This window comes from Rattus norvegicus, chromosome 6 (genome assembly GCF_036323735.1).
Source record: "Rattus norvegicus strain BN/NHsdMcwi chromosome 6, GRCr8, whole genome shotgun sequence".
NCBI lineage: Eukaryota > Metazoa > Chordata > Mammalia > Rodentia > Muridae > Rattus > Rattus norvegicus.
This window is the reverse complement of record NC_086024.1, coordinates 29,582,761-29,603,923: the sequence shown is the minus strand read 5'-3', so window position 1 is coordinate 29,603,923 and position 21,163 is coordinate 29,582,761. Positions and strand designations below refer to the sequence as shown.

General features: G+C 42.8%; 1 protein-coding gene and 1 non-coding gene across 2 annotated transcripts in view; both read left to right on the top strand.

The window, feature by feature from the left end:
- Positions 1 to 21,163, top strand: part of Wdr43 (WD repeat domain 43) — a 39,345-nt gene that overhangs the window by 1,031 nt on the left and 17,151 nt on the right. The window contains exons 2-8 of the mRNA NM_001037791.2: positions 7,086 to 7,223; positions 8,153 to 8,274; positions 11,732 to 11,852; positions 13,810 to 13,946; positions 15,542 to 15,644; positions 18,476 to 18,540; positions 19,989 to 20,160. Of these exons, the coding sequence (NP_001032880.2) occupies positions 7,086 to 7,223; positions 8,153 to 8,274; positions 11,732 to 11,852; positions 13,810 to 13,946; positions 15,542 to 15,644; positions 18,476 to 18,540; positions 19,989 to 20,160 (858 nt within the window). The remainder of the gene's footprint in view (positions 1 to 7,085; positions 7,224 to 8,152; positions 8,275 to 11,731; positions 11,853 to 13,809; positions 13,947 to 15,541; positions 15,645 to 18,475; positions 18,541 to 19,988; positions 20,161 to 21,163) is intronic.
- On the top strand, positions 13,099 to 13,187 carry Snord53l2 (small nucleolar RNA, C/D box 53 like 2). The gene has a single exon (XR_005486479.1). It is a non-coding gene; the product is annotated as a small nucleolar RNA SNORD53/SNORD92 (small nucleolar RNA).

Sequence of the window (21,163 nt, the reverse complement as noted above, 5' to 3'; positions counted from 1 at the left end):
TATCCTAAAGTATGTGACATTTTGCTGTCACTGGTGTAAAAGTCACAAAGTTAGTGTTTGGGATCGCTTACTCCTTCCCATCACTAGAGAAAACTTAGCGCATAAACCTAGCTTTTATCTAACTTGCTATACTCTGGGTGAATCTGTTTAGCTGCTTATCGGATTTTAAGCTACATTTCCAGTTTCTCTTGTTGACAAAAGCAGGCATCAGGCCCTATAAATCAAACATAATGAGATTTGTGAAAAAGGCATATAATTGCCAGCATTAGGGCTGCTACACTTCTTTGCTCTATACAGTCTAATTTTTAATTTAACTGCCCTGTAAAGTGGTGAGAGTGCTAACACTCAGAGAAATACAGAACAGCTAGGTAAGTGCTGCTGTAGCCAGGCTGTAAGGTAGGAGAGGAGTCCAGCTCTGTAATAATCGTGGGTTTTGTTCCCAATTTATAACACGAGGCAAATCATACCTACTTCATAGTAGAGTAGTTGTGAAAGGTAATTTAGTAATGCAGAATCACTTAGAATAGTAGATACTGTCTTAAGTGCCGTGCTAATTATTATTGGTATTAATATCTTATATTTGTATAGTTAGTCCGGTGAGTTATGTAAAAAGCAAGCAATTTCAATAAAGACCAAAAGGAACCAGACTTGGAACTCACATCTTTAGTTGTCTGCAACAGATAGTATTAGAGAGCTGAAACTTCATTCACGTTTCTAATCTTCTACACCCCAGAACAACCCCCAAATTTCAAAAATCGTGGTTCGGATTTTATTAACCTACTGTGATACAGTAGGGACAGAAGCATTTTTAAGGAGCCCAACTTTAACTTTTCAACAAAGCTCCTCAAATTAAAGCAACTTTATAACTTGGGTTATGAAGCCCAAGTGGGTGTGCTGGATGTGCAGTACAGAGGAACATGTGATTAGCATACCCAGATCTGGGTTCAGTCCCAGCAAGCCCTGCTTCCCAGGTGCTAATAAGTTTCACTTTCCTTTATATGTTGCCATTTTTGCTATGTAACTACTAAGTGTCTCAGGATTAGTGCATTTAAAGTAACCTGACAAGGCTAGGATGTAGCTCAGAGATAGAATACTTGCCTCGCACACAGGGAAAGCCCTGGGTTTAATCAATAGCACCACAAAATCAAAGCAGAAACGCAGTCAGGGCTCAGGATGCTAACTGGCTTGACCAAGCCTTTGATCACTAAGAAAGTGGTGGCACTAGAACCCAACCCAGCCCCCTTACACTGTTAACTGTCACCCTTGCACTTTATTGTGGAATTGAGAGCCAGGATGGCTGCAGAGATGGTCAGTTCCCATCCTGGATATGTGACTAATGAAGCTTCAGTTTTACTTAGCAATCAGAAAAGCAGTTTAGCAGCAGAATTAACTGGTCTGCCTTTGTGATGGGGGTGGGCTTATGGGTTCTGGTAGTATATGGATCAAAGCATATGGCAGCTGCTCAACCTCTGCTCTGGGCTCACTGGATTGTGTGCCCTGCTATTTTAAGTACTAAGGTGACCATCATACTAAACCTGGTTTATTTTACATCTTTGAGTGTTTAAAGTATGAGACATAAAAAGCCTGGTATTAAAAGCCCATGTTCCCAGCGTATTGGTAAGGTCTGGCATGGGACTTACTCTCCAGGGTGGAAGGAGACATAATACTGTTCTCTTCCAGAGCTCTTAGGATTAAATGAGGTAATAACATCTTGGTTGTTATAGTAAAACTTGGTCATTGAATCAGTGAATGTTCTGTCTGGACTCATGTCCTCACACAGTCTGTAATGTAAAGAAGCGTGTATGATTGTCCTGCCCTTGGTTTAGTAATTGGCAGTTTACTACAAGGCCAATGTCTGATACTCTGCTAGTAGAGAAAGGTAAATTCATACTGCATTGTAGTGGCGTTTCATAAATGTTTAAAAAGGCTAGATTGCTTTCTCCTGTTTCTAGGATGATCATAAGGCCGTTAAGTTTATGCTGTGATCATTTTAGCGCTTCTCTGGTTTATGTTTGTTCTGAAGCTGTTACACCAGTAGCATTCTTGAGCCACACATTTAAGCCACCTAAAAACTGGTCCTGTTTGCTCGAAACCACCACCTTTCTCTCAGACTTGTCTGTCTTCATCCTCTGGTAGTAGAACCTGGAAGTCTGGCCCTGTCTAGTGTTGGGACCACAGTTTGCTTTCACATGCTTGTGGAAACACGCACATATACAGCTTAAAACATGACTGAAGGACAGGGCATTTCAGGCATTAGGTGGCATTAGAGCAGAACTGTAACACTGGCAATACTTCTAGGGGAAATTTAAGCTCTCTTTAGTCCCAGCTCTTGAAGATATTTGTAATTTGGTGAGATGTATACTTTTTTTCACTCTTACGAAATGCATATGCCAGAGTAAATATCATTAAAACAGGTCAAAAATGGACTTTAAAACTATTTACTAAAAATTGAACATAATTTTCAGTGTCTAAGGTCAGTGTTTCAAACCGGTTTGATGCATTAGTGGGTCATGAACTAGGGCTATAACAGCGTTAAGTGAGATAGAGTGGAAAGGTGAGGAAGTGGTGAGTGAGTTGTTGGGGCCTCCGTGTATATACAAACTCTGCAGTCTTAGTCTGAAAAGTCATTGCTTAATTGTTGATAGAATCGGTCAGACCTGGTTGTCAGGTGATGCTTTTTAAGCCTTTGTCTTCAGCCTGTCTGCACCTTGTTGCTTTTTGAAGTCACGGTGTGTGGCTGCTTCAGCTTTCTGATGGCCTTGATGATGGGCTTCTTGTGTTTGCTCAGCTCACGTTGGAAGTCTCTTTAAGAAATCTCAGTCTTATAATAAACTAATAAAAACTTAGTAAAGACTATTAACTCCTAGTACCTTCATGCAGATTTTCCAATTACAGATGCTTGAACTAGCAACCGTCCTCATCCTTTAAGCTTTATGTACAGTCAGTGTTCATGTGACATAATGCTGTCAGGATTCACTGGTCTCCCACAGTCTGACTTCTTAAGAGAAGCAAGAGGTTTCTGGAGGAAGAGTGCATAAAGTCCAGAGTATGGCATTAGAATGGTGCTGGAATTGGTGGTGCAGACCTGGACTCAGGACTATTTGTGTAGAATTGTACTTGTAACACAGGAGTTAGAGCAACCACTTATGGCCCAGTCAGAGGACCTGAGTTTGAATCTCAGCACCCACATTGGGTGGCTCACAAATGCCTGCCGCTCGAGGGCCAAGGATCTAATCTAATACCCTGCCTCTGTGGGCACTTAAATACACATGTACACAACGATTTTTTAAGCCATTGTCTTTTACTAAAGTACACATTGGTCATACAAATAAATTACTAATTTGGTTGATGTGTTAGTTATATGGTGGACCTATAAGATGAACATGTTGAACGTAGTTGGCATTTACTTTGTGCATGTATGCACACGTGTGTGTGCCTGGGATTGAACTTGCTACCTAAATGCTCTAACCCTGAGCCATGTCCCAAACTCCATACTTGTTTGAGATGTGGCTATTTACTCAGTCAGGCCCATGTGGAACTCAGGAGCCCAGGCAAGCCTAGAGCCCATGATCGCCTTTCTGTTCTTCCCTACTCCAGTACTGGGTTGAGATTGTTGTAATCACCAGTGAGTGATCCTTGAAGTTGTACAAAAACCTGCAGTCTTCTGTTTTGATATATTTGTAATTTGGTGAGATGTATACTTTTTCCTTCTTAGGAAATACCTATGCTTCCAGAACTAGATTCTGAAGGTAGAACAAATAAGATTTGATGATACTGTTTAACTTTTTGTTTTATACTTTGAGAAACTTTACTGTGTATATAATTTGGTTTAGATAAAGTAAACATACATTTATTTTGATTTTTTTCAAGACTTTCTCTGTGTAGGCCTAGTTATTCTAGAACTTGCTCTGTAGATCACTCTGGCCTTGAACTCAGAGATCCACTTGCCTCCCCACTCCTGAGTGCTGGGATTAAAGGTGTCTGCTACCACCGTCCAAATATATTAGGAAAGATTTTCTTTGTGTCTACTCCCCCTCCAGATAGGAATTAACTATGTATTTCAGGATGGCCTTGCTTACAGCTGCTCTCACCTTAGCCTCTCCAGTACAGGGTGTTATGAGCCACCATGTTCAGTTAAGAGGCTCCGTCCATCCGTCCGTCCATTCTTTCTTTCTTTCTTCCTATATTCTATATTCTATATTCTATTTTTTGAGATAGACTTTTACTATGTAGCTCTGGCTGTCCTGTCCTGTCCTGTCCTGTCCTGTCCTGGATCTTGCTATATAGGTGATACTCGCCCTTGAAGTCCCAGAGCTGCCTCTGCCTGTGCCTCTGCCTCTGCCTCTGCCTCTTAAGTAAGTGCTTGAAGTAAAGAGAGCCCTTTTAGACAGTTTAGATAGCCTGGGCTGGCTTCAAGCTCTTCTGTAATGGAGACTAGGGCTATGCCACACAGGAGAAACATAGGTAAGGCAGTAGTGATTGTGATATGTTTCAGAATTGGGACCTTTGGGATTTTACAATATTTGCTTTTACTTTACTGAAAACCGAAAATCTGAAACTCTGGGTTAGTGGCCCCTCTCCCCCCAGGTGTTTCTGTTCTTAACTTTGTGTAGAAATCACAAATGTGCTTTGGGGCCATTTAAAATCACTTTAAAAACCATGAAACTAGTATAGGGCTTAGCATATCTCTAATTCAGAAGCTTCAGTGTTTCAAGCTTAGACTGTATTTTGTTTTTTCTTGCAACTCTTGTAACTTCTGTTGGATTTATTAGTATAGTTACATTTCTAAGGACTTGCAAAGATGTTTAAATGAAAAGTTACTTTTGTTAATTTAATTTTTTTAAAATTTATCAATGTTCTATAAATAAAATTCTTAAGATGTGTTCTTTGAAGACAACAAAAAAGAAATAGGGGTAGAGAAAAGGAAAATATGCTTTAGGAGTTGGGGGAGGGAGGAATATGCTTTAGAAATCTTGAGGGACTGGAGAAATGGTTTAGTGGTTAAGAGCACTGAGGGACCTGGGTTCAGTTCCCAGCACCCACATGGCAGCTCACAGATGCCTATAACTTCAGGATCCAGTTCACAGACATACATAAAGACAAAACACCAATGCACATAAAATAAAAATCACCTATCATAAAAAAGAAATCCTTGATCAATTGATTTATCTATCATCTACCTATCACCTGTCCATCATAAAGAAATCCTTGATCAATTGATTTATCTATCATTTCTTTCCCTGTCACCTATCTGCCTGCTGCCTGCCTGCCTTAATTATTTTGAGAGGCTTATGGAGCTTAGGCAAGCCTGGTACTGTTGGCCTTGCTTAGAAACCTCCCAGGTGCTGGATGACAGGCATTCTGTTCTATTGCTGCTTCTGTCCCTTAGTATGCTTACCTGCATAGGCAATGCTGTAGTTTTCATCAGTGATTTTTTTTTTAAGATTTATTTATTATATATAAGTACACTGCAGCTGTCTTCAGACACACCAGAAGAGGGCATTGGATCCCATTACAGATGGTTGTGAGCTACCATGTGGTTGCTGGCATTTGAACTCAGGACCTCAGGAAGATCAGTCAGTGCTCTTAACCACTGAGTCATCTCCCAGCCCTCATCAGTGATCCTTGAATTGAGTGGATTTGTGTTTGTTTTTGGGTTTCTGTGCTGTAGAGCCAAGACCCTCCCTGGGTAAGAGAAGTTCCTTTCCTAGAGTATTAGTCTTTCTTCATGCCAAAAGAATGGACTTCTTGAGCTTCCTTACACTAAAATTTAAATAATTAAATAAGTTGGAAAGGTCTAAGAAATTAGTGGAAGGGGTTGGAGCCCAGCCGTTAAGAAAGAGCATTTCTGGGGTTGGGGATTTAGCTCAGTGGTAGAGCGCTTGCCTAGGAAGCGCAAGGCCCTGGGTTCGGTCCCCAGCTCCGAAAAGAAGAACCAAAAAAAAAAAAAAAAAAAAAAAAACAAAGAGCATTTCTCTTCTAGAGTATTTGAGTTATGTTCCCAGGCGCACACGGCAGCTGACAACCACTGTACCTCTAGTGCCCTGGGCATCTGATGTCCTCTCTGGCCTCTCTGGATAGATATCAGGCACACACGATGCACATACATGTTTGTGGGCTCAAACATTCTTATAAAGTTTATGGAGGAAGTTAATAAAATAGAATTTTCAGCATCACAAGCTGTGATGTAATGTTACTCTTAAGTTGAGATCATTGTTGTTTTTCAAGTGTTGAGACAGGCTCTCATGTAGCCAAGGGTGGCCTTGAACTGAGCCTCCTGCCTCTCCTGAGTGTTGGGCTTAGATGGTTGGTATACCAAAGCCTGCTCACTAATTACTTTTGATAGCCATATGTGAGCTGTATTGTGTCAACTTGGAAATAAAGAAGCTTGATGATGTCATTTTCCCACTAGATAGATGCATGCGTCTTCAAAGTCAGTAGAAGCAGCAACCTTTCAGGAAAATACCAGCCACTGACCAGGTCATGCTGCTACTCAAAACGATTGGTTGACTCAGATTGAAGTTAATGTATGTGAATATAAAAAGTTTGTGTTTTCTTGAAAGTGAAGCTAGAGCTTGAGGAAAACGGAAGAGTTGGCTGCTTGGGCCTGGATGTATAGGTTCACAGCCTTGGTGTGTATCTCTTTCCTTGGACCTGCTAGGAAGAATTGTTGGCGTTTAAGAAGAAGGAATGTTGGGTCTGTTGAGAGAGAACTGAGAGCAAATGAAGTGATGTGATTTGCTGCCTTACCTCTTCTATTTATCTATCTATCTATCTATCTATCTTTCTTTCTTTCTTTCTTTCTTTCTTTCTTTCTTTCTTTCTTTCTTTTAGCCTTACCTCTTTCCCCCCTCCCCCCCCCACCCCCCGGAGCTGGGGACCGAACCCAGGGCCTTGTGCTTCCTAGGTAAGCGCTCTACCACTGAGCTAAATCCCCAGTCCCTGCCTTACCTCTTTTTAGAGGGGTGGAAAATGGGCCAGGAAACCTAAGTGGTGCACAGGCACTGGAGTTTATGTATTAGTGATATTTTGGTATATATTTGAAACACTAAGTTAAAATCTTATTTTTACTTTTTTTCCCACAGGAAAGTCATCAAAGGAAAAAAAGGAAATCAGAAGCTATAGGAACGAATGACCAGGCTGACTTGTTGGCTCTTGGTACAGCAGTTGGTAGCATTTTATTGTATAGCACAGTAAAAGGAGAGTTGCACAGTAAATTAATAGTAAGTATATTTCTGTATTTATGTAAAAGATGTGATAAAAACTAATTATTAGAGGTTATTAAAAATACTTCAAAATATTGACGAGCTCTATGTAGCAACAGTTTCCCATTCCATTAAAACAACTACATGATATTTGTTAAAGACTGTAGTAGGTAATGCCTACTGGTGACTTAGAGTACAGAGAATTTTTTTTTTCTCGGAGCTGGGGACCGAACCCAGGGCCTTGCGCTTCCTAGGCAAGCGCTCTACCACTGAGCTAAATCCCCAACCCTGAGAACTTTTGACTAAAGTCAAAAGGTATCAGAAGGACTTGGAAGTCAGCACGGGTAGCAGCTTCAGGAAGACCATTGCTGTCCATAGGAGTTGACTCGCTAACACTGGGAACCAGGTGCTCTGTGGGCTTGGGACACACATTTCAGGAGAGTGCTGCTACTTCCTGATGTCTCCAAAGGGAGAGAGAACACGTTCCTCTGGGTTTAGGAAAATTGTTGGCTTCAGTTTGTCCCACCACAGGTGAAGAAGCCTAACTGTTGGGATGGTGCATATAAGAGGACGAGAGAAATAGGCTCTGTCTGTCCTTCCAGCCATGTCTCCTTGAAACATGTAGACAGTGGCTCCCTCTGCCAGGCAGAAAGAGCTGTGCTGCGGCTCAGCCCAGAGTCTCACACTGTAGAAGTGTGGGCCAGGCGTTTAGTCTGGTACCCTTTGAGGATGTAGAAGTGGGTTTTTTACTATGGAAAAACAGGGAAACAACATTTTCAGATCTTGCTGGTTTACCTCATTTGTTTGTTGGGATACTTAATAACACAAGTAAGATGTAGTTAAGGTCTTAGTTTAAGGACTAAGATTTTGAGGTAAATGTTTTATCATTCCAGGATTCATATTACTATGTAAGACTTTATTTCTTTGTTTTGTTTTTTAATCTGTAGAGTGGTGGGCATGAAAAAAGAGTCAATTGCATACAGTGGCATCAAGACAATGACTGCCTGTATAGTTGTTCAGATGATAAGTACATTGTGGAGTGGAGTACACAGATGTGCAGAGTGAAGTGGTGAGTGCTGCCGGTGCCTGGGAGTGGAAGCTGCCCAGCATCTTTTGGGCCCCAGTAGGGATATATACATTCATAAGGTTATGTAGATGCTTCTCTAGGAACTTTTAGTCAGGTTGGACATACAAGTTTCTGCTGCATCCGAGTGAAATAGAGGGTTAGGGAGAATTGGGTAGTGGGAAAGCAGCTGAGTGGTATACGGTGGGAACAAGAGGTGTCTAAGAGTGGGCAAAAGAACATAGAGATGTGGCCAGAACAAAGGCCAGGGGGTAGAAAAGTAAAAGATTAACTTGGTAGTGAATAAATTAAGTTAGAGGTGGGTGCCCTAGGGAATAGACAGTAGAGGATAGAAGCATCCTTTAGGGGACTTGCCTTTGTCTTTCTGCCATCTTGGCGCCTTTGGAGGCCTGCTGGGAACAGGACTTCTAAAAAATAAGCAAGTATGTCTGGAAGGCTGTGGTGCGAGGCCATTTTTGCTGGCTACAAGGAAGACCTCGGAACCAAAGAGAGCACACGGCTCTTCTTACAATTGAAGGTGTTTATGCTCGAGATTGCTCATGTGTACAAAGCAAAACAACAAAAACAACAAAACAAAACAAAAATACAGTGACTCCTGGAGGCAAACCAAACAAAACCAGAGTGATCTGGGGAAAAGTAACTTGGGCCCATGGAAACAGTGGCATGATTTGTGCCAAATTCCGAAGCAATCTTCCTGCAAAGGCCATTGGACACAGAATCTGTGTGATGCTGTACCCATCCCGGATTTAAACTAGTGGAGAGTAAATGAATCCAAGTAGATTTGTGCTCTTGTATTTTTTTTTTTTAAAGAAGTATTCTTTAGTTAGAGAAATTGGGGTCTGAAGAGAGAAATGGTTTGGTGAGCGTTCATACAACTAAAGTGAAAAGAAAGACCCAGTGTGTGGTCACAAGGAGGGTTTGCCATCTACGGAAGGGTTGAGGCTGGAGGTTCAGGTGAGTGGACCAGTCACGCTTACATGCTGGTGTCTGACCAGAAGAAACCCATGGAAAGTCTTGACAGTGGGCTGGGTGGGGCTTACAGGTATGTGTCTAGATAAGATTGTGGTCATTCATATAGAAACTGCTTAGCATGCTAGACTTAGCATTGATTTTAATTGTAACATCATGAGCCTGGTGTGCCTCTGCTGCACAGTTAAGAAATAAATAGGTTAGATGAAAGCCTGACCTCTTTTCTGCTAAACTGCTATCTCATTAAATAATTGCATTTACAGCTGTGCTGTCCTCAGTGTTCCCCTTTCCTTCTACCTGTGGGTCTGGGATTGAATTCAGACTGTTAGGCGTGGCAGCCTGCACTTTCCCCATTGAGCCATCTCCATATCTCGTGTGTGGGTGGGGGTGGGGGTGGGGTGGGGTGGGGGCTCAGACAGACCGAGACAGACTGAGACCCTTTAACTGTCAGGATTCTGTAGAGCAGTCTTTACGGTGTCAGTTTATGTGGATTATTATTCTGCAACCCGTCAAACTCCTCCAAGGGCTATGTTCTACTCTAGTGCTTTGCTTATAAAGAAAAAATTCTTTGTTAATTCTATTTTCTATGTCTGGGTATTTTGCCTGCGTGCGTGCGTGCGTGCGTGCGTGCGTGCGTGCGTGCGTGCGTGCGTGCGTGCGTGCGTGCGTGCGTGCGTGTGAACATCACAGACTGGAAATGCCTTTGGAGGCTAGAAGAGGGGATCAGACCCCTGGGCCTGGAGTTGTAGATGGTTATGAACTGCCATGTCAGTTCTAGGAATTGAACCTGGTCTTGGAGAGTAGCCAGTGCTCTTAATCACTGACACTCTCTCTTCAGCTCTTCTCTCTACTCTGTTTCATTATGTGAGTACACTGTAGCTGTCTTCAGACACACCAGAAGAGTGAATCAGATGGTTGTGAGCACCATGTGATTGCTGGGATTTGAACTCAGGACCTCCAGAAGAGCAGTCAGTGCTCTTAACCACTGAGACATCTCTCCAGCCCTCCCTCTTTTTTAAAGAACAAGTTTTAACTCACACTGTTGCTCTGGCTGTTGAGGGATTTACTGTGTAGACAGGCTGGCCTCAATCTGCTTGACTCTGCCTCTTGAGTGCTGGGATTAAAAGTGTACTCTAGTGCTTTTTACCTGGCATAGTAGGGTGAGCCTTGGCAATCTGTAATAATGAAAAATTCTCAGAATAAGAGGTAACAGTTTCTTTGGTTGTGGTTGGCAGCAGGGCTTGCAGGGGACATTGGTATCATCCTCTACATATGGGGGCAGCTTTAGGTAGTTTTCCTGGTTTCATGACAGTGTGAGGAATTCATCGTGTGTGTGTGTGTGTGTGTGTGTGTGTGTGTGTGTGTGTGTGTGTGTGTGCGCGCGCGCGCGCGCGCCAATGTGGAGGCCAGAGTGTCTTTATCAGGTGCTTTCCATCTTTTTTTGAGACAGGGTCTCTCACTCAACCTAGAACTTGTCAGTCTGGCTATACTGGTTGATCAGTAAGCCCCAAGGGTCCTCTTGCCTTAGTGTTGTTCTTTTTAATGAATTAATTTATATTATGGTTATTTTTAATATGAGTCCTGGGGCTTGAACTCAGTTTTTGATGCTCTTGGGGCAAGCGGTTTATTTCCCAAAGCTGTCTCCTCATCCTTTGCGGTCCTTTGCCTTTTAAAAATGTCTCATCACGGTGAATATATAATGAGTGATTATTGTCAAAGAGCCTCACAGTCATGGGAAATGAGAAGAAATTGGGAAGATTGAGAAGCCAGTGAGGATAAAGGGGACTTCTGTACTTTGTTACTCCATTACTAGTGAGTTCCAGTGTTTTCAGCAGTCTTTATCTCATAACTGCCTGTTTCTAACCCTTGTTTTCATTCGAGTTCTTACTAATGCAAAGGAGCTATCACTGCATTTAAGTATTGCCCCTGGTTTATAACATACAGTTTTGATATGTGAAGAGCCAGGCTCCCCCCATTGCTTATCCCAGTATTACTATGTACAGAAAATCAGACATGTGTCCAGGACTTCATAATGCTGATCTAGGATAGAAATAACCTTTGGGGACTTCAGAGAAGCCCCATGTTGTCAAGGGAATTGAAGACTAGCCTGCCAGAGACAGCAGGACTCTAGGGAATAGGATGACCAGCAGAATAGTCCCCTAGGCATAACATTCTACCTCATGGACACAGGGCAACTCTCAATGTTACTTCCTCACTGCATTTGTCCACCCATCTCCTGATACCTACTGCAGGGGGTTTTCATTTTGTGTTTGTCAGAGAGGTCTAACGTTGTCAGGGAGGCTTTACCCAAGTGGTGTGTCTGGGGTTACTGACTTAATGTAAGGTTCTAGGGAATGCACTGGGCACAGGACCTTAAGTAGTACTTTCAATGTCTGACTTATCTTTGTCATTTGCTTTCCTTGATGAAGTTTCCTTAGTTCACTGTGATGTTTTGGTTCTCTTCACAATTCAGCAAATGGAAAGGAGACAATAGCAGCGTCAGTTCCCTGTGTATCAGCCCAGATGGAAAGATGTTACTTTCAGCTGGTCGAACAATCAAACTATGGGTTTTGGAGACCAAAGAAGTCTACAGAGTGAGTTGATCACATTGTTTTTAAAAATTACAGTTCTATAGAGCAAGTATTTTGAAGTTGGAGTCATAAGAATGTTTTTTTTTTTTTTTTTGGTTCTTTTTTTTTTTTTTTTCGGAGCTGGGGACCGAACCCAGGGCCTTGCGCTTCCTAGGTAAGCGCTCTACCACTGAGCTAAATCCCCAGCCAAGATTTTTTTTTTTTTTTTGGTTCTTTTTTAAGAATGTTGTTTTAAGATCCTACCTAGCTTAATTATTTGAAAGCTTGCCTCACATGTACAAGGCTTTGGGTTCAGTCCGAGCACCACAGTGCCCTTAGCAGCAGCGCACACGCACACATACGCTGGATACTTGCCCGAGTTGGTCGTGTGTGTCTGGTGTGTCCCTTGGGAGGTGGAGTGATTAAGTTAAGACTCTAGCTGCTGAGATAACACATAAATGATGTTCAGCCTCAAAAAAAGTAACAAAAAGCTTAGGATCTTTATTGGTAAATCAGTTAAATTGAACAGGGCTCAGTTTTGGCTCAGTTGCTAGAGTTCTTACCTATCAAGCATGCCATGGGGTTTAGTCCCTAGCACTGTGCAAAAACCATATATTGTAATGCATGGCTGTACATATTTCCACAATGAAAGCAAAAGGAGGAGGATCAGGAGTCTCAGATCATTCTTGGTTATATAGCAAGGCCAGCCTGGGGTACAAGAGATCTTTTCAGAAAAATTGAAGTTGCCAAGTAATTTGTTCAGGTAATAGAATTAGGACTGGAGTGCTTAGAGATTGAGAGCACTGTTGTTCTTCCAGAGGACCTAAGTTCAATTCCCAGCGCCACGTTTTGGTTCTAGGGGATCTGACACTTTCTCCTGGCCTCTTTGTGCATCCGGTACACAGCCATACATGTAGGCAAAGCCCCGTATACCCAAAATGATTTTAAAAATAAGTGATAGAATTAATAGATAACGTTTCTCAAATCTGATATTTTTTTACATTAAATTTAGTCTTGTTCATATACATTTTCTTTTTTTTTTTTTCGGAGCTGGGGACCGAACCCAGGGCCTTGCGCTTGCTAGGCAAGTGCTCTACCACTGAGCCAAAACCCCAACCTCATATACATTTTCAAATGAGTAAAACAAGTGGAATTTGAATTTAAAAAAACCTTCCTTATGCAGTGATTATGCTTATGTGTTTTAGTAACCAGCTTCTGTAGAGATTTGCTATCAGGAGTTTTAAGTTGTGCTTAGGGGTGCTGAATCATGGTGCTGTGATGACGTCTTAAAACTGTGGTTCTGACTCACTCACTGAGAGGAGTGTGAGGACCTACAATTCCTTGGCTGTGTCTGAGCACCAAAGCACCCCCTTAGAAATGGTAGAGTCAGGTCCAACATGGTGGTTCATGCAAGGTTGAGTCAAGTCTGGGCTGCATAGTTCTAGGACAACACAGCTTACACAGCAAGATCCTGTCCCCTTTTAAAAAAGGCAAGGGTGGGGCTGGAGAGATGGCTCAGCGGTTAAGAGCACTGACTGCTCTTCCAGAGGTCCTGAGTTCAATTCCCAGCAACCACATGGTGGCTCACAACCATCTGTAATGAGATCTGATGCCCTCTTCTGGTGTGTCTGAAGTGTACTCATATATATAAAATAAATAAATCTTTAAAAAAAAAAAAGGCAAGGGTGGGGAGGGGAGGAGCATAACCAAGATAGAGGAAGAAGGACAAAGTCTGCAAGGTTGATTCAGAAGTGAGAGAAGCTGGTAGTGGGGTAGGGCAATAGGAGAAATCTGGGTTGTGTTTTAATGTCAGGTGTGTCTTTTTCTTCTGAGAAGGAAAGATGAATAGCACAGGTAGATTTTTGTGTAGGATGAATCTTAGCTGTTCTGGCTGTAGGTGCCACTGTTACGTGTGATGTACAAGGACTAATTTTTGCACTGTTTATAGTCTGTCTCCTAAACAAGATTTAACTTCCTCTAGCACTTCACAGGACACGCAACACCTGTTTCATCGCTTAGGTTCACGACCATCAGACCTAACGAGAGCCAGCCTTTTGATGGGGTTACAGGCCTTTACTTTCTGTCTGGAGCTGTACATGACCGATTACTTAATGTCTGGTATGTAGCTGTTTTGGGTGGGGTTCAACTTTGCTTTTTAAGAATCTGTCACCGCTTATGGGGTCAGTATAGATAAGTTGGTTTATTGTATTGATTGTCAGACTTACATTGACAGAATAAGTTTGAGTTAGAATGTACCTTATTAAGAATTTAAGAGTGCTTTTTTATGTAATTTTAACATTTTTGAAATATAATTTTCACAAGAACATATTTATAAGTTAAAGTGTCTGTACATTTACTGCATATAAGTTAATTTTTTTCTGGACTAAAAATAAGATTTAGTAGGAAATAAATTCAAATACTCCTCTTAAGAAAATTTTATGTGCTTTGGTGTTTTCCTTGCATGCATATCTTTGTGAGGATGTCAAATCCCTTGGGACTGGAATTATAGACTGTTGTGAGCTGCCCAGTGTCCTCATGTGGTTTTTATGTATAGCACTGTGAGTTGTGGGTGCTGGGAATTGAACCTGGTCCTCTGGAAGAGCAGCCAGTGTTGAGCCATCTCTCCATCCCTGATCTTTCTTTTATTTTATGTGAATGGGTGTTTTGCCTACATGTAGGTCTCTTGCCTGTGTACCTAGTGTCCTCAGAGTCTAAAGAGGGTGTCAGATCTCCTTGCATTGTACCTCTAGACAGTTCTGAGCCATCATGAGAGTGCTTCAAGTTAAATCTAGGTTCTTTGGAAGAGCAGCAAATACTATTAACATTGAGCTATTACTCCAGCCCTTTAAGCATACTTTTAAGTCATATGTTAACTTTTTCTTCATCATTTAATTTGTACCTAGTTCTATTGATGTAGAGCTTAAAGTGTACAAGTGTACAGATTGAGCCTGGGAAGATAGTGTAGATTATAAGTGCTTGCTATGCAAGCATAGGGCCTGAGTTTGTTCTCCAGATACCACTTTAAAGAGTTGCGGTAGGGCTGGAGAGATGGCTCTGTGGTTAGGAGCACTGACTGCTCTTCCAGAGGTCCTGAGTTCAAACCCCAGCAACCATATGGTGGCTCACAACCATCTGTAATGAGATCTGATGCCCTCTTCTGGTGTGTCTGAAGACAGCTACAGTGTACTTATATATAGTAAGTAAATCTTTTAACAACAACAAAAAAGAGTTGTGGTAGCTGCCACACAAGTGAGGAACAGGCAGATGCGGTCTATAGAGCAAGTTAGAACAGCCAGGGCTAATTAAGTACAGAAACTCTGTCTCAAGAATAAAAAACAAACCAAAAACCAAACCCATAAACAAATACATATCCGTGAATTCACACTTAAAAAGTTAGTCAAACACAATTATGCTTGTGTGAAAAAAGTTAGTTGAACACAGTTGTGCTAGTGTGAGTGCGCACACACACACACACACACACACACACACACACACACTCTTAGGTGCGTTAAAAAAAATCTCTGTGGCTGAGAGTTGGTTCAGCAGTTAGGATACCTGCTCCTCTTACAGAGCTACCGGGCTGTAGCTCTAGTTCCAGAGAACCTGCCCCCTGGTTCCAGCTTGTGTGGACAGAGCATGCACTAGGTGCATACACCTACTTAGTTGTTCTCAGCAGTCTGCCCTCTCACTTAATGGTTGCTTTCGCTATCTAGGCAGGTCCGGTCAGAGAACAAAGAGAAGAGTGCAGTGATGTCTTTTACAGTCACAGATGAGCCAGTCTATATTGACTTGACCTTGTCAGAAAACAAAGAAGAGGTAAGTGGCTTGGTGTGAGAATTTATTTGAGGTTCTACAGAAGTTATGGGACTGAAGAGTGCATAAATTGTGGCTATGCAGATCTCCAAAACTCAGGTCAGAGCTGTGCAGGTGTGGTAGCTGCTAGTATTCCTAGCATTTGGGAAGTAAAGATTCACCAAGGGATCTTGCCCTAATAGATGAATCAGGGAGCAATTGAAGAAGACACCTAACAGCTTTGGCCCTGCATCCGTGCACATGCACTCAGGTCACACACATTTTTTTTTTCCTTTAAGTTACTGAACTTCTAAAAAGATGGTATTTGTGTAGGTGTCTCTCCGTGTGTGTGTGTGTGTGTGTGTGTGTGTGTGTGTGTGTGTGTGTGTGTCTGTCTGTCTGTCTGTCTGTCTGTCTGTCTGTCTGTCTGTCTGTGTAGGTACATGTGCCCATGCATACATGGATATTGGGTATCCTGCTGTCACTGTTACCTAATCTTTTGAGGTGGATTATAATCTTTTTTTAAAAGATTTATCTATTATATCTAAGTACACTGTAGCTGTCTTCAGACACACCAGAAGAGGACATCAGATCCCATTACAGATGGTTGTGAGCCACCATGTGGTTGCTGGGATTTGAACTCAGGACCTCTGGAAGAGCAGTCAGTGCTCTTAACCGCTGAGCCATCTCTCCAGCCCAGGAGTTTAATCTTTTGACCTTGGAGCTAGGGTGGTGATGAGCAAGTCAATGAGGTCCTCCTGTCTGCTCCCTTCCCCTTCCCAGTGCTTGGGTCACATGTGCGCATGCGATCCTGTGTGGGTTTTTATGTAGATCCTGGGGATTTGATCTCAGAAATCTTGTCAGCGTTTGTATCGTCTGAGACCTTGCTCCAGCCTGAGACAGTCTTCCTGCATATCCCCAGCTCAGCCTGATAGCTCCTGTGTACCTCAGGCTGGCCTTGAATTCATGGTAATCTCTTGCCTCAGTCTCCCAGACTCCAGGATTATAGGCAGGTACCAGAATGCCGAGGTAAATTGTCATCTTCAGGGTTGCTGTTCTGTTTTCCTTGAGGTAGGGCCTCACCTACTGCAGGCTTTCTTCAATCACTGTTGCTAATGGTAATGATCTTGGACATCTCATTCTCCTGCCTCTATTTGTAATTGCAAGGGTTAACGATATATACCACATGTCTGGTTGTAGGGATTTAGGATTGAACTTAAGATTCTGTTCATGCTAGCAAACTGCCAGACTGAGCTATCCCTCACCCGCACCTAACGCCCTTGCTGAATGCTGTTTTAATAATTCACATCTCAAATGTGGATATTAGAGAGTAACAACAGAATGTGAGCTGGGTAATTAGGTTAGCTGGATGGCCAGCGAGCCCCCAGGGTCATCTTTGTCTCTTCCTCTCTAGTGCTGGGATTAAAAAGCACATGCCACCATTACTGCTTATACCTGGGTACTAGATTGAACTCAGGTCCTTACACTTGGTTTTTATGTGGGTGTTAGGACTGAACTCCGGTCCTTACACTTGGTTTTTATGTAGGCATTAGGACTGAACTCAGGTCCTTACACTTGTGCGGCAGGCACTTAGCTGACTGAACCTACTCCTAGCTCTTACAGGCTCTTTAAAAACATTTACATACTAAACTGAATAGTGGATCAAGAAATCAAAGTCTAACTCTCACATAAATTTTAAGTAGTAATTACTAATTAGTCAAAAGGTCCAAAATAAAGCCTTGATTCTGATCTAGGGAACACTGGTTGGTTGTCAGTAGTTTGGGGTTAGATGTATCTGTTAGGGCTGTAGAAGAGGGAAGCATTAAGTGTGGTGATGTGAGGATGGCCTTTCCTTGGTGACTGTCGTTTCTTTAGGAGCATCCTTACGTCCTGAGGTCTCATCCCAGAGGCTTCCTGTGCCCTGGGGTCACTGCACTGCCGTACTCGGTGTTGCCTAGTGGGTTGGGCATTCTCTGAATTCTTGTACTAGCCATAACTTAGAATACAAATGGCAAGATGTTGGCAGTACTAAATATTAAGAAAGCTTTTCAGAACTTAAGTTCAGTCCTCTGCACAAACATGGGTGGGAGCCCCAGACCAGGGGGCTATAGGAGCCGACACAATGGGGGAGCCAGTGGGCCCTCCCTCCTTCATGGGTGCGAAGCCGTGTTTTCATCATCCTGGCTGCTGCGGCTGGGGCATTCCAGGGTCATTGAGACATTCTCTTTCTTGTTTACTTTGGAGGCTGCTTTGTGCCTGTGCCACCTTTTTGGGCTAACATTATTTTACAGTCTTCACAAGAACAGTTAAGTTGTGAGAGAGACAGATTTCGTTGACGAATTGTGTATGCCGATGTGATGGTGCACCCTTTTTTTTCTTCTTTCTTTTTTTTCGGAGCTGGGGACCGAACCAGGGCCTTGCGCTTGCTAGGCAAGCGCTCTATCACTGAGCTAAATCTCCAACCCCTGATGGTGCACCCTTTTAATCACAGCCATCCAGAGGCAGAAGAGGCTAGCCTGCTCTACGATAGTTCTAGGATAGCCAGGACTATCCACCTTCCCAGGCTTGTTTGCTTGTATGCATCTGCATGGTCAGAGGTCAGCTCTGTAGTCAGTTCTCCATTTTTATATAAATTCTAGTCGACCAAACTGAGGTTGCTGTCCTTGTATGATAAATAAATGTCTTTACCTGTTGGCTGAGCTATCTAGCTGGTCCTGGATAATGGTTTTTGCATGTGTTGCTGTTTTTGTTATCCTGGTTACTAAGGAGGCAGGACAAGAGTTCAGTTTTCATGAGCTAAACTGAAGACTGGCTATATAACTGACCGGAATTAACCAGCCATGCTTTTCTTTCAGCCTGTCAAGTTAGCTGTTGTTTGCAGAGATGGTCAAGTTCATCTGTTTGAACACGTATTAAATGGGTAAGTAAGAGGTCTTACACTTAGAATCGCTTGTTTCTATGCTCCTCTGGTTATAATCCCACCTCATGCTCTGTATTGCATTCCTTCTCGTCCTTTTAGATTGTTGTGAGAGCAGTTTGGGGTGATAGGCCATGCTATTTCTTTGTGGTTAAGAGAGTGCCTCTCCATGGGTATATATAGTGAATATTGGTGATAGTAATGAAAATTTGGGAGGGACTTGCTTGTGGGCCAGTGTGATCTGGGACTCGTTTTATCTTCCAGGGTGGTTTATTTGCCTGTGTTTGTAGGTATGTCACTCAGTGAAGTGTCCCTGTTCTGTTTTCCTGATTCCAAGGAGTAGGTAGAACTAGGAAAGAAGGGTGCACTTACTGTAGAACATTCTGGAGGGCAAGGATCTTGTCTAGAATACACAGTGCCAGGGCTTGGTCTCTGGCATACCAAGAAGGGTTAGAAATAAAAGCTCAGGAAGTTTGTGTCTCCTTACAGTTAGCTCTCTTAAAGAATAGCATTTCATGTGTAGTATTGAGGATTTGGCTCGCAGGGTGTGCCGGGAATGCTTTCCAGTCGGTAGGTAGTGCTGCTGAAGATTGTCACGGTTCTCTTTGGCACAGGTGGGCCATTGAAGTCTGTTTGTTTGTTTGTTTGTTTGTTTTGTTCTAATTATTTTACAGATGTGGGTGTTTGCCTCCATGCGTGTATGGGTGTCACTTGCATGTCTGGCGTACACTGGGGCCAGATGAAGGTGTTGGATCCCTTGGAACTTTTGAGTTGCCATGTAGAGTCTGGGAATCAAACCTGAGTCCTAAAAGAGTAGCCAGTGCTCTTGCCTGCTAAGCCATCTCTCCCTCCCCCTTGGAAGAGTTTTAGGCAGAGGATTTGTGACCTAAGTAAGGTTCAAGAGAGTTATTCTGTCCAAGATGTTAAAAATAATTTAAACAGAGGCAAAGGACGAGTTAGAGTACCAGAAAGCAGTTGGAAAGGTGACTTAGAGCTGAGATGCTAAATACTGAGGGCTTTTGGGGAAGAAGTGGGGTGGTAAGGCTGGTGCATCGGGGGAAAGGGGGTGGTTGGGGTGCAGCGAAGGGCCTCATTCCAGAGTCAGAAGGCTCTGCAACCTGAGTATGTGAGCCAGCACAGGGCAGTGCCCAGAGAAGACTGGAGGGGTGCGATCAGTTCTTAGCTGGATTATCAGACGTGAGGCTTTGAGGGTAGCTGTGTTAGGGTGCGAGTATGACGCCTGACATTCAGAACGGTGGGAGCTCATTTGGCTTTGTCTTGGTGTCTGACAGTATGGGACAGGGGGGCGAAATAGTTTGAGGGCTAGTGTTGGTAGCATGTGAAGGTTTGAAAGAGACTTGTGAGTTTTTTGGCCACTTGTGCTGTGGAGATGAGGGCAGGGTTTTGTGTTGTGACTTGATTCTCTAATCTTACTTTCCCTTTACTCCTAGACACTGCAAAAAGCCCTTGACTTCAAATTGCACAATTCAGGTGGCAACACCTGGAAAGGGCAAGAAGGCAACACCAAAGCCCATCCCTATTCTAGCTGCTGGCTTTTGCTTAGACAAAATGTCCTTACTGCTTGTGTATGGCAGTTGGTTTCAACCTACCATCGAGCGACTGGTAAGTAGATGCTGCCTCAGATACAACAATGCAGATTTCCAAACAGGTTATTTTGGTTCCTCATTGGAATACTTAGAGAAAAGTAACATTCTCCTCTAATTAGAAAACTTTCAGGGGTTGGTTTTATTTTTCAGAATTTTTTTCATTTTTCTTTACCCAACAAATATTGAGTGCTACCTCTTCCTCTTGTTATTTTGTTCTAAGGAATCTGATGTTTCCTATATAACTAACTCTAAAATAGTCCTAGTTCTTACTTCTACTGCATACTGTTTTTGACCTGGGGGTCAGCGTGAGTGACTCAGGTTGAGTTCTGCTCTTTCTTTTTTTTTTCCAGAGCTGGGGACCGAACCCAGGGCCTTGTGCTTGCTAGGCAAGCGCTCTACCACTGAGCTAAATCCCCAACCCCGAGTTCTGCTCTTAATACAGAAAATGCAATGCTTACTGGTGGCCCTTAGTGGCATCCATTGTATTCTCTGAGTAGAAAGCTACTGGAAGTGCCCTGACATTTTTATACTACAGAATATTCTGTAAAGACTTGCAAGTCCTTAGTCTTGTCCAGTAAGTGCTTAAGTTTGATTTTATAATGTTTTAGTTAGTAAGGCTCCTAGGGAGCCAGCTAAGCTCTCTTGAGTTTATTACAGAACATTCTGTTTTCTTATAATGCTAAGAGTCAAACTCAGAGAGCCTCATTCATGCTAAACCTCTGTACCTCTGACACAGGCTCTTGTTAGTAACCCTGGCTGGCCATGAGTGTGGAAGGGGCTCTACTGCTTCTGCCTCTGGGTGTTGGGATTTCAGGTGTCTGTCAATCCAAGAAATACTGTGAACAATTGACTGTATACATACATACAGTCTAATTAAACGAGGATAAGATGGTGCTGGAAACCCACCTGCTGGCGGTGCGCTCCCTTCCAATAGTAGCCTCTGTTGTCTGTCTTTGGATTTTACAGATACTAACTTTCCAGGCACGTGGTGTTTTAAAAGTGATCCTGACTAGCTCCCA